General features: G+C 41.3%; 1 protein-coding gene across 1 annotated transcript in view; it reads right to left on the bottom strand.

Annotated features, from left to right (window-relative positions):
* LOC134212481 (A disintegrin and metalloproteinase with thrombospondin motifs 7) overlaps positions 1–14350 on the bottom strand; it is a 655262-nt gene that overhangs the window by 408515 nt on the left and 232397 nt on the right. The window contains exon 4 of the mRNA XM_062690387.1: positions 842–1815. Coding sequence (XP_062546371.1) covers positions 842–1815 — 974 coding nt within the window. The remainder of the gene's footprint in view (positions 1–841; positions 1816–14350) is intronic.

The raw sequence follows: 14350 nt of genomic DNA, 5'->3' as shown, positions 1-14350 counted from the left end.
ACTTTTGGTTTTTCGTTTCGAACTTTGCCGAGACCAAGACGAAGTTTCGTTTAATTTTCTATTGGGTTTCTTACGCGTCACATTTTCCCATCGGCTGAAGAACGGTTTGCTCATTTAAAAGCTTCATATGCTATTAGTAAAAGGAAACATATCACAATGCGGATTTAAATTAATGAAACTGATTGGCATTCAATCAAAATTCAAAACTTTAGTGTTTGCAGAATGGAGTTGAAAGTTAAAGAATTGGAGCACAAAATATTTTTATGTATTTTTGTGAATATTCCTACGGTTAGCAAGTAGTGATTACACAAATTATCAAGAAAATGTTCGCAACTACAATTGATATAGAATCGTAATATGTATTATTAATGAAATCATTCAACTTTTAAAAAGCGACCAATACACCCAATCGGATTTATTAGGTTTTCTTACGAATTTATCAATCAACGTAATTTTTTTACGGAAACCTACAAAATCTGTATCTTGTATCTGTATCTACATAGGTTTTCGAAATTGATTGATTATTATATAAATATTGTATAAAGTGGCCTTAAAATTTCGCAATCATCCCTTACATTTTGTGCTTACATGTATGAGACTCTACTTCTTTTTCAAAGACAAATAATGATTTCGCATATCACACGAATAACAATATTTTGTTAGATTCTCATACAGAATTGTAAGACGATCTAACATCCTCTGGTTGGGTGTAGGGCCATCCGATGTCCCCTATTCGATCAACATCGCAGTATTCGTATTTAGTACACGTCTTGATAAGCAAAACCAACATTGAAATAAAGATTTATCGAGACTTACAAAAAATATGTCAAATGGTACTCACTCTCGACGCCAGCACTTCCGTTGCTGCGATTTCACCCCACCGCCACAGGACCGCGAGCAAGCCGTCCAATTGCTCCATGGACCAAATCCGTTTCTTATTGTGACATTACCATCCACCTTTGTCCTGTTTTGCTTTTGTCCATTGACTCTATCCCCGTCCACCGTTTCCCTTTCCGTAGTGGTGGTGGGTGCGATAGTACCAGTAGTAAAACCGGAAGCATCACCATCAGGAGAAGGCGTACTACTCTCATCGTCTGTGGTTTCATTATTAATTATGGTCGGATGGTGCCAGGATTTCCTTTTATCACCAGTAACAGCACTGCTCTGCACTGATTTATGATTGCCACTTCCCGTTTCATGCCCCGGCGCCAACGGTAGATCATTATTCATGCCATTCGCCGTTCCGGATTTACCAAGCTCATTTATTTTGGCCACAGCATTAATTTGTTCGGTTGGCTCACTTTCATTGACCCGCCCGCCGGATGCCATGGCATCCTTTTGCCGTTGCGTTATGGCAGGTGCATCACCGGTCGACGTCAGCGGGGGTATTTCGTTAGATGCCTCCGGGCTGTCCACGGTGTGATGCACTAATAAGCGCGATTGCACTGATGCTACTTGCTGTGATGGCTGGGACAAATTGCGTTCGACTGCTACATGGTAACGATATCTATCGGCTTCGTTCGGCTGCACAGTGACATCCGGTTCGGCAACACTTCCGACCGGCCTCAGCCCATACTCGTTGTCGGAGTCCTGTTGGACTTTGTTGTTGAACTCGGTGTCACTGCCACCGATGCCATTCGGATGCTCATTGTCCCTATTGTTGTGGCTGAAATGTGGCACAAAGGAAATGTCATTCTCGGAAAGAGGCTCGCGCTCGTTCTTGAATTTGATTAACTTCCGCAGGTAGGTTGTACGTTGGGTGGAATTGGTGTTGACACGACTGGCGGCACGCCTCGCTAGCCATTCTTTGTGAATCTGTTGAGTGGAAGTGGAGATTAATTTGAAAAGGAAGATTAGATCGTTGTTGGTAAAGCTGGTAATGCACATCGTTATCGTTTAAAAGACGTGCGGTTTTGTTTTCAATACCAAAGAAGTATTTTATTATCTCTGTAATCAAAGACATGTAAGATCTGTTATGCATAGCAATCAATCGCAATCTACTAGGAGTTCCCGTAATGCTGAGTAGACACTTTTATGTTGTGTGTTATGTTATGGAATAAGATCTGCCATCGTAAATTGCGGCTATGCCCAATCAAAACGTCCTGATGGTTTGTACGGGTGTTGGCTTCTCGTTGAGGTTCAAGAGTTCAAACGTCAAAGTTCAGGAAAAGATGCTAGAAAATGGGGGGTAACTGAGAATACTCCAAAGGAGTTGGTGAAAAAATGTTGGTTATTGAACCATTGTTTTTAATTACATTTGGCTCGTGCATTTTCTAATTTTGGCAAAAATCGGTTCTCCTTTATAGCTCCAACAAAGTACAACAAACTGCCTAAAAATCTCCAACAAATGAATAACTATACTTCTTTCAAAACTAACATCAAAGTTTCATCAAAAAATCAAATTCCTCAACTTATAATTTAGTATACCACCACTTCACAATTTAGATCACTATGTAAAATACGTTTAAATAACTATTAAATAATTAGAAATCATATTTAATTACTTTTATTCACTTAGTTTATTAATTTATCAATTGTGCTTCTTTCAAAGGGTAACAACCCACTAGAAGCACTCATTTGTTTATTATGATAGCTTTTCTTATCCTTAATTATTGCTTTTTGTTTTGTATTCTCAGCCATCTAAATTAGTATTTTTCTATTGTTTGAATTTTCTTCATGGCTGAGAATTGAGTGTCCACTACCAGAGAGCTCAATGGAGCTTTTGCCCCTGTAACAAAGCCTCTCAAAGTAGTTATTCGCGGCCCTCCGGAATACACATCAGAGGCAATTGTTGACGAACTGAAGGCCAACAAGTTGTAGCCGATTATAGTGTTTCCCATCAAGCACGTCGAGAGGAATAGTCACCGGGATGTGATGTACCTGGTGCATTTAGAGAAGGGCTCTACCACCATAACGGATCTTCAGAAATTTAGGGCACTCTTCCACATAATTGTGGACTGGGAGATATACCGCCCGAAGAAACGCGACGTAACGCAGTGTGGAAACAGCAGATGGACGCCGCCACTTCGGTGGTTATTACCTTTCCAGGTTCTACCAGATTCTTTATTGGAACGCTTGTTCAATCCAGAACAAAAGTATTGAATTGACCGACTTCCTTAGAAAAAAGGACATCGACATCGCAGCCATCACCGAGACACACCTCAAACCCGAAGGGAATGTCTATATTCCCGATTTTCGACTTGTGAGACTCGATCTACCTGACCCCGGGGGAGGAGTGGCCATCGCCTTGCGTCGAAACATAAATTGCCGTCTGCTGCCAAGTTTTCAGCTGGAAACTGTCGAGGCCATAGGAGTTGAGGTAACTATCAGCGTCAGCCCAATCATCATCATTGCGGCGTACTACTCCAAACAAGCATATTTGCAGGATGGTACTGCTGTGGCCCTGGCCCCTGAGTCAAGATATTTTCAAGCTAACCCCGCAGCGTGGGCGGTACATTATCGCTAGGCGTTGGCGACCCCAACGCGAAGCACCAAGCCTCGGGGAACAGCAGGCTTAGGGCCGATGTCCACGTGGCGGTTCTTTAAGCTGCGTTAACGCCACGTCCACACAAGGTGGGCATCGGCCCTTAATCAAAACGGCACCATCCTCCAGCAAGACCTAGACGAAGGGCACTTCACCGTATTGAGTTGGGGCCCATGCAGTCCTTGACTTCTTCTTCACAAATATGGACAACAACACTTCCCATCCCGGTGGTGTACCAAGATCTCAGCTCTGACCACTATCCGGTGGTGCTGGAGGTGGGATCCTCGGCAAATCGACACCATTTTACCCGACGCAACTACCATCGTACCAGCTGGGATCGGTTCCAGCAGTGCGGGGATGATAACTACGAAGTGCACCCCGAGACGCCTGAGAGCATCGACCGGCAGCTACATTCTGTCGAGGGGGCGATCTCGCAGGCGCGAGACCAACACGTATCGGTGGTCCGTCAGGTGAGCAATGCTCAAACAATTGATACACTCAGCAAAGACTTGATCCGTCTGCGGAATGTCAAAAGAAGGCAATTTCCACGCACTAACCGGCTATATTTTAAAACTGATTGTAATCGCTTGACCGAAATTATCAAGGCCAGAATGGTGGACTTCGAAAATAATTATTTTTCCAATAAGATCAGCGCTCTCCCAATTTGTGCTAAGCCGGTATGGAAGTGAACTGAAATTTTGAAAACCAAACCACGTCCTATCCCACCGTTGATCCCGTTAGGCAACAATGACTCTACGGATCGCCTAATAACTCCGGATGAGAAGGCTGCAGAGATAGGCCGGCACTTCGTTCGTTTACACAGTCTTGGACAGAATATTATTAGTCCGCATGAAGCTATCGTCTGGCAAAATGCAAACGATCTCGATTAACTTCCCAACGATTGCGATTAACTTCTCTTGGAGGATTTGGCAATTACTGCTGATGAACTGTCGACCTATGTCAAATCCTCCAAAATTTTGAAGGCTCCAGGTAATGACAACATCTTCAATTTGGAAATCAAGCACATAATTGAGCCGTTTTGCGAACATCTTGTCATGCTAAATTAATGATTTCGTGTGTGTTACTTCTACGTGAAGTTAAACGATTGACAATGATATGTAAATGCTAATATCATCTTCCAAACTTGGACGTTACATGTTCATGATAGAATTAGAGGCGAAAGTATAGAATTGATAGTTCCGTTAGGATACGGCAGGCATGAAGAATGTTTTTATAGAAGCCGATTTGAAAGCGAGCGGAGGGCAATATTTGTGATGGCACATATCACACGACCTTCCTTCTGCCAAGCTCCCGTATGAAGGGGGAGGGAAGAATATCAGTGTGGAAGCTGATATATTTCCACTTGCAAAAGGAAGGTGGTTTGACTTGCTCATATGCCATCGCGTACGGAAGGATTTGCTATCGACGAGTACTGTCTCCAAATTTATAATATGACATCAGCATTTAGTCGAATAGGATTTTTATTGCACAGTTCTGTTTTCTCATTGCGTCCGTCTCGTCGCAACCAACTTGGCTGCCTCGGAGAGAACAAAGCAGAGAAAGGCACTGCTGCTGTACCGTCGACCAATAACAGCTGAATTGATGGATGCCCCCACCAAGGGTAGTAGGTACACTAAATTAATGATTTCGTGTGTGTTACTTCTACGTGAAGTTAAATGATTTACAATGATATGGAAATGCTAATATCATCTTCTAAATTTGGACGTACATGTTCATGATAGAATTAGAGGTGAAAGTATAGAATTGATAGTTCCGTTAGGATACGGCAGGCAATGAGAAAACAGAACTGTGCAATAAAAATCCTATTCGACTAAATGCTGATGTCATATTAGAAATTTGGAGACAGTACTCGTCGATAGCAAATACTTCCGCACGCGATGACATATGAGCAAGTCAAACCACCTTCCTTTTGCCAGTGGAGATATATCAGCTTCCACACTGATATTCTTCCCTCCCCCTTCATACGGGAGCTTGGCAGAAGGAAGGTCGTGTGATATGTGCCATCACAAATATTGCCCCTCCGCTCGCTTTCAAATCGACTTCTATAAAAACATTCTTCATGCCTGCCGTATCCTAACGGGAACTATCAATTCTATACTGTCGCCTCTAATTCTATCATGAACATGTACGTCCAAGTTTGGAAGATGATATTAGCATTTCCATATCATCTTGTCATGATTTTAATCAGTGCTTACGGCTTAGATACTTCCCCTACGCCTTGAAATCAGCCAAAGTGTTTCCTATCAGGAAACCTGGGAACAGGCATTGCAATATCATCTGAGCACAGGATATCATCTTTGCTTGTGCAAAGATATTATTCCTAATCAAAGAGCACTCTGGAAAGATATTATCATTTGAGCACTTGATGATGATCTTGATAGCCAGCGCGTTTTGGGGTTTGTTCACGTTGCGAGGGCGTTGCTACAACAAAAGTAGTGAAAAAACTTTTCTCCATGGCGAACATTGCACTTTGTTTACTGAGCAGATAGATAACTAAGATCTATATCCCAGCATATCATCAGTATCTTTGCTCTGAAGATCGAATGATGGGATAAATTGCAATGCCTGCCTGGGAAGGACACACCCTATCGACCTATTAGCCTCTTCTCAGCGTTATCTAAGCTAGTTGAAAAAGCAATTTATCGCCGGCTTCACGAATCTTCCGAACAAAAAAATATATTGCTTGTTGAACAGTTTGGTTTCCGCCATGGTCGGTCAACCGTTCACCAGCTTACCAGAGTAAAAACATCCTTAGTCGGAATAATTCGGTATCCAAATCATCCGCCTTCGACAACGTTTGGCACGATGATGGTATGGTGTACAAGCCTCACTGGTACATTCCTCCCAGCTTCCTGGTGAAAATCATCAAAAATTATCTGTCAGCGAGGACATTCCTGGTCTCCATCGGCGGAGCCGCTTGGGATGCGCACCGCATCATCGCAGGCGTCTCCCAGGGCAGTATCCTCGGGCCCCTGTTATTTAATCTGTTTACCAGCACTTCCAGGAGGCGGCACTCTGTCTCTGTTTGATGCGACACGACACCTCCATCATATACAATGGTAGAGTAATCAGAGCCCTCACATCGAAGCTCCAACGAGGTCTGGAAGTCCTAAAAGAATACTTCGCCAGCTGGAAGACAGCAAGCTGATCTTCAGACAGCAGATCGACAAAACAGTTACCAAGTGCAGCATTTTGCTAAAGTTGCTTTATCCATTAAGCCAGTGATCCCCAAAGTGCGGCCCGCGGGCCGCATGCGGCCCTCGGGGCCATTTTCTGCGGCCCGCGAAGGATTTCAGAATATACACTACATGTGGCCCGTTTATATGCATAAGAAACGCTTTTCATCATACTCAGTTTTTTGTTATACTCAGGGAATCTGTCAAGTTCACAACATTACGATGTATAAGCACCATCATGATTAATTAAATTCATCAGTTCATAGACGTTACGTAGGCCACCAGCAAATAACTTCGATGGTATTGCCCCGGGCTATGAAAATAGCAAATTCGTCATTTTTTTCGCAGATTCCAATGGTCAAAAACGGTCAAACTAATGTTGTCATATGAGGGTTTGGCAAAATTTAAATTTCCTTTATTTTTAACTTAAGAAAGCAAGCTGAAGATTAACGTACTTTGTGCTACCGTCGTGCATTGCTTTTTGACTGCAGGAGCTACTTTGGATTTTGATTTTCTAAAAAAACTAAACGGAAAAATACCAAATTTGAAACAGAAAGTGCCATCCAACAATCCAAACAACCATCCAACCAATCAACACTGTGATAATGGTAATTTGAGAGTAATTTACTATATAATTTTTGTTTCAAAATGTCCAAAGTAGCCTTCGATCTATCAAAAGAACCCTCGATCGATGGTACCTAAAATATTTAACAAAGTCAAGAATTTCCCAAGCTCCGATTAGTTGACGAATAAAAGGTTTCTGAAAAAATCAATTGATCGGAAATCTGGAAATAAGGCACATAAAGCGGAAATCAGATTTATTCGATTTCTATTCAAAACTGCTGGTAAGTTTACTTGGCTTTGAAACATGATTGTCGTTATTTGATACGACAAACTATGATCAATGATACCTCGAAATCTCAATTTTTATCTATTCGTTCAATGACACAGAATTGGGAGATTTCAATATTTTGACTGCTTAAATAGGAAATAAAACAGATTATATCAGATTATTTATTTCATGCATTTCCGCGCATACATTTTGCATATTTAAAGTCCTTGAACGGATGGAATAAGGTTAATGAATCGTTACTGTTATGTGTGGTGCACAATAATCCTTCAACAAAAATTCAAAATCTTAGAATCGGACGGCATATGATCATTTGGGAAAGAAGATTAATATATGTTCTACAAACTATGCTAAAAACATGTTGTTGCGAAATAGTAAAAAAGATGATTTTTTCAGCACGAGTTGTACGTTTATCCAACGAGGCTTGCCGAGTTGGATAAATACTACGAGTGCTGAAAAAAAACGAGTTTTGCAACGAGTTGCACACGCTATTTTTTGCAATGACGAAAAATGGACTTCAATTTGATAAATCTGTTCCAAAATTGTAGTCTAATTTTCTCCACATGAGCATTCTTGCCAATAAATTATGTTGCTGCGGAGAAGAATCAGATTCCATGTATACCGTGCCACATTGCAAAGTTCAATGAGTCGTGAAGCGATAGATGTACTTGCCTTTGGAAATCTTGGATGTCATGACCGCCAAACTATTTAATATTACGGGGCGCATAGAATACACTATTTGAACACTTACCCAAGCTAATTTAGCAAAATGTAGTCACGTAACGACTGTTCTGGTGTTGGTTTTTCATTATAGCACCCAAATGAGTGTTATAATGAATATTATGCAACCCATTTGAGTTGCATAATGTTCATTAAAGCATCCATTTCGTTGGTATGGAAAAGTAGGCCGTTTTATCACTCAAAGACGAACTGTAAACCAAATATTATGATCAGCAATTGCAAAAAGATTTTTATCGTCTTTAGTATTAGCTGCGGTGATAAAACCCGTAGAATAAAATGTTTTTACAAGTATGTTATTTAAAGAAGATTCATCGCAACAAATTTTATTGAAATGTGAAATAGATATTCAAAATAATTTATTAAGCAGTAAAAATCTACATGAAATGAAGAACAAATCATGCAAATGTACTGTGGCCCGCTTCAATAGATCGAAATTGCTATGCGGCCCTTGATAGTAAGCATGCTGGGGACCACTGCGATTAATCAATCGCAAGTCTACACTGTCACGGAAGAATAAGCTTGCTGTCTACAAACAAATCATCCTCCCGGTGATTGCATACGGTATGCCAGTCTGGGAGAGTTGTGCTAAAACCCAAAATCTTAAACTCCTTCTTCTCCTTCATCGGTATTCCATCCCCCACTGGGACATTACCGCCTCGCAGTGTTCATTAAGCACTTCCACAGTTATTAACTGCAAGGTTTCTAAGCCAAGTTACCATTTCTGCATTTGTATATCATAAGGCTAACACGATGATACTTTTATGCCCAGGGAAGTCGAGACAATTTCCAATCCGAAAATTGTCTAGACCGGCACCGGGAATCGAACCCAGCCACCCCCAGCATGGTCTTGTTTTGTAGTCGCGCATCTTACCGCATGGCTAAGAAGGGTTCCAAAGCTCTAAAGGGTGCAAAACAAGTTTCTTCGCATGATCCGAGGGGCATGCGAACTTCTGAGGTCCATCGTCTGGCTGAGATGAAAATGCTGAATGACCGCTTTGGTGAGGTGTTGAATAGATTCAGGTCTCACTGCCAGACATCATTGCACCAGATTGTGCGCGATCTAACTCCAGGTATATTTTGAAATTTTAGGACTATACCAATCGACTCAGTTCGACGAATTGAGGTGATGTCTGTGTGTGTGCGCACCCAGGCTCAAAAATTACGCAAAACATGTTACTCATTTTTAGGCACTTATGCTGTTGCTCGCAACAAGTTGCATTCGACGCAGAATCCTGTCCCATTGTTTTCTATTGAAAATTGACCAGATCGGACTATGGGATCGAAAGTTATGCCCAAAATACAAATTTCTACGTAAAAATCGCGTAAAAAATGTCACTAATTTTTCAGCCACTTATCCTCAATCGGTTTGCTCGCAACAGATTGCATTCGACGCGAAATGCTTTGGATAGATTGGGCTATGGGCTTAGAAGTTACGGCCGAAATACTATACTACATTTTTAAAACACACAAAGAAAGGCTCCATCACCGCTAAGTGGATTAACCTGGGTTTTCATCTAGGAATAACTTTGTTGTTTTTTGACAAAATCACTCGCGGTTTCGGGAGCCTCCTCGTAATAACATTTTAAGATGGTAACCCGATCAGCACACATGTTGCACAAAAATGTCTGTGACCCATATGTAACCGAATTTAGTCACATTTGAGTTGCTGTAACCAAATCGGTCTGGATTGTGCTGCTAGGAAAATGTCACTAATGAGCGGGATTGTATGACTACAGCGTCACCTAGATGTAAAAAAGTGTTAAGTATGCATTTTCCCATATAACTAGTCGATTTTTTTGCATATAAACCCTAGCATCCGCTTAGTCTTGACGGATCAGACTGAATTTTTTACAGTAGCTTCTGGGAGCAAAAAACTTTATTTTGAGGGGGTATACGTCTACTTGTTTCTTATTTTTTTTGATTTTTTTCAGCAGTAAGCACGCATGTGAGCGAAAAGAAGCAACGAAGATGAATATAAGTTCAATGAGATGGAAAACGGGACAGTTCCCCTAAAATAGCATATTTTGCCCAAGTCTAAAAAAATTAACTAAATTTTTGAACTTTTAATACTATCATCAATGAAAAATCTAGGAATGCCCTACATTTGCATGGATAAATAAGGGCTTAGTAATCAGAAACAAAGCAATTCTAATTATGTGTTAAATTTTTAGTTCACTTCCAGAAGTTTTGAAAAAAAAAAACAAATAGCTTATAATTCTACACAGCATGGAAGTTGTCGTTTCCATAATCAACGCCTATAATCAGACCCCATAATCAAAAAGTTAAATGTAAATATGATACGTTTATGCAAGTCCTATGTCTACTCGTGATTATGTTTAAAATATTACCCATTGCTCGTTTTTTAGAAAACATATCTGGCAAGAACCATCTATCTTAGGAAATTAAAACTATAATTCTGATTTTATCGAGACTCTGGGCCAAGATATATTTTAAAACATGGAGTTGCACTGAGAAGCAAAAACAGGTCGTGGCCTAAGTTGTAATCAAAAATTTACCAAAATTATCAGTGAGATGCAAACGGTTATTCAACACATTTTAAAGCCCGAGCCAAAAGTTGACCCGGTGCTGAAGCGAAAGTCCCAAATCAGCTCAAAACTCAGTTACTCGTGTGCGAGCTTCATATCAAACTATACGTAATCCGGGCTTCACTCATGCTTAAACTTTGCGCTCCTCATACATAACCCGTTCAAAATCACCGTCGGCGGCGAGTCCATTCGGCATGACGCATTATCCTGCTACACATTTCGAAATGGTTGAACTTTCTGCATATAGATAGGTAAATGTTGACTTTACACTCTGCCCATAGTTCTAATGTAGTTACCATAGAGTAGGTGCTACGGGTATCAAATCATTCCCATTCTCCGGCACCCGTTGAAGATATGTAGCAGCTATGCAGCAGCAGAACGAGTTGGCAGTGCATTTCCGCAGTCTTCACAACGCTCCATTCATCTCGCAAGGCGGTGGTAGCAGAGCAGCAGGAGCCAACATTGACTGCGGTAAACGGGGCTGTGGTGTAGAGATTAAATTGTATCTTATCACTTGGCGTACCACACGAGAAACAAAAATCTCATCTGAGGTGGCAAGGTGCCAAGCTTGTAGCTACAACTCCCGGTTGGATAGCATCAGGTGTGTGTAAACGACTGTAGTATAGATATAACGTTTCGCAAACCATCATGGCGCAGTTCACCCTACCGAATGAATGCACTCGACTGTGTTTTGTTATACCAGCCAGAAGAGTTGCCTACAGAACCCAGCTATCCAGAGGGAAATTGAACGAAGTTGCTCCGGTCGTGATACGTACAGCACCCACACTGCTGGGCGTCGGTCATGGGTCTCCATGCCGTACAGAACCGCACCTCACTGTCCTGAAGTGAGCGTGTTGTGTGTTTTTGTTTGGAAATCCGGTGGCCATCGGAAAGAAGATCATAGTTACCACGACGATGAAAGTGCAGCATCCAGCAGTTCATGAAAGCAAACAGCTGCTTCTCGACCACATCCCACAGATTGCTTGTGTGTTTTGGGGCTTTTGTTTATCATTCCAAAATGATGGCATCGTCAGGCGGTCCTACCTGGTGTGGTTTGACACTGCGTGAGGGATTTTCATTCGGTCTATGATGCTGCCATGTTTGCCGGTTGGTGGCGCTACCTGGTATCGACATTTTTCGCTTTATATAAAAGTTGATATAGGGAACTGCTCCTTGAATTCATACCATGTACCCAAATCAATACCATTCGAAAACAAAGAATTGATGCGCGAATTGTTTTATTTGTAATTTTTGTAATTTTTTGCAGCAATGAGCACGCCGGATAACAACAAAACACGACACAAATTGAGCCTAAATTGCCTGATTTGCGAATGTTATTGATATAGACGAATCCAAGTAAAAATAAGAAGACACACGACGGTGTTAACTTTGACAGATCCTACAGTACAGCATAGGAAGATCATTTTAAAATGCTTATTATAAATTCTAGACAAATTGTAATTAAAATCTGATTGATGTACGATACGGAAAAAGTTCTGAATTACATGTTTGGAACCTTATCTCAATTTTTTGAATATTTTCCAAAAATGTGTCTATCATACAGTTCGGAACTTTTTCCGTATCATACATCAATCAGAATTTAATTACATTTTGTCTGGAATTTATTATAAGCATTTTAAAATGATCTTCCTATGCTGTACTGTAGGATCTGTCAAAGTTAACACCGTCGTGTGTCTTCTTCTTATTTTTACTTGGATTCGTCTATAGGAGCATGTTATTAATAATGGAACAGATACCCTATGTGGAACAGTGAAGGAGTGTGACAAACGGTTTCTATCATCCAGATAGAAAGACATCCATGGCGCATTTCAGGACATGATGAACAATCCACAAATTTCGTAAAGATTGTTACTGTCTTGCATTTTTCATGCCTTTGAGACATCGAAATGACTTATAAGTAAAAGGTTTGATAGACTTAGAAAACTGATTACGATGGTATGCCTTTAATTTCAAGAGTGCTGAAGAAAATGCTGACTTCCACCATCGCAAATGAGAAAAAAAAATCCATAACGCGCATAAATTCAATATCTGGGTTCGGTATTTTGAATTGGTAGATTGAATTTTTAACCCGTTCCAATCAGTTCAAATATGGTCCAGGAAGTACAAAACTACCAAATATTGCCATAACTTTCGAAATCATGGAATTTGATGTGCCGTATGATGGGCTTTACTTATTTCCCAAGATTGACCTTTGAACCGGAACTCGGTAAATCCGTTTTCCGGTTCCAATCGGCTCAAATACGTGCCAGGAAGTACAAAACTATCATAGAATGCCATAACTTTTGAAACTATTAGGTTTGATGTGCCGCATGATGAGTTTTACGTATTTCCCAAGATTGAACTTTGAACCGGTACTAGATAAATCTGTCTACCGGTTCTAATTGGTTCATATACGGCCCAAGAAGTACAAAACTACTATAGAATTCCATAGCTTTTGAAATCATGAATTTTGCTGTGCCGTTTGCTGTGCTTGGGTTTGCTTATTTTCCAAATCTTACCCTTGAATCGGTACTCGGTAAATCCGTTTACCGGTTCCAATCGGTTCAAATATGACCCAGGAAGTACAAGTGACGTAAAGTGACCCAGGCCGTAAAGTGATACAGGCCATATTTTGGACCGATCAAATTCCTGAACATATTTGGTATAGTTTATGCACCGTTTCCAATCAAAATATCTAAAATAATCATTTTCAAAATATGCGTTGGAAAAAAGCTAACACCCATTTTAAATCCGGAATAACTCCGGAACTGAATAGCCAATCCTGAAAATAATACTATAAAACATAAAAATCCTAAAACTTGAATAAGCTTGCTGAGGCTGAAGCCATTTAAATAGCTGCAACTATACCAGTGCTGTGGATAAGCCTATTCTTATGCTATCCGACTGCGCCATCGCAGCCATCCATAGCGACTCTTCAAAACACTCCTGAACTCAAAGTATTCTTGCCTTCTTCCGAGACACTGTGGAGTGCCGGTAAACGGGACGGACGATCTGCTGGCTGGAAACGGACATCAAGGCCATCTAAAATGTAGATCAATAATGTCATCAGCCGATCAAGGGGCCCACAAAGCCGTAGACCGAACCACCCAATCATAAAGTGTTTTTTTTTTCTTCTTAAGCAATGGAGGTGGAATCTTCTCAACAGACATCCTGGGTTGTCCAGGAAGTGCGGGGCTAGGGACCACCTCCAACAACAAACGAGGGAGGCAGGACTACATCCCCGACCCGCTAAACCGTTTCCATTGCCGCCAAGCCCATAGTCCCTTCGGTACAACCAGAAATTAATGCTTCAAAGGGGGGCCAGTGCACAACGCACCCTCGAGGTTGGCTGCGTGTCCTTGCAGCACCGAACATCGTAACTCGCTTTTTTTAGAAGAACACCATGGTATCTCGCCAGCGCGTTGCCGGCTTTCCAGGTGGTCTTACCACGCCCTATGTCCTCGGAAGGTGGGAAGGGTCGACTTCGCGCCTGCTTCCCTCTGCACGACAGGTATCAAGAGTGATGATGCCG

Source organism: Armigeres subalbatus, chromosome 2 (genome assembly GCF_024139115.2).
Source record: "Armigeres subalbatus isolate Guangzhou_Male chromosome 2, GZ_Asu_2, whole genome shotgun sequence".
In the NCBI taxonomy this organism is placed as follows: domain Eukaryota; kingdom Metazoa; phylum Arthropoda; class Insecta; order Diptera; family Culicidae; genus Armigeres; species Armigeres subalbatus.
The sequence above is the reverse complement of the archived record's forward strand: the minus strand, read 5'-3'. Positions and strand labels throughout refer to the sequence as shown.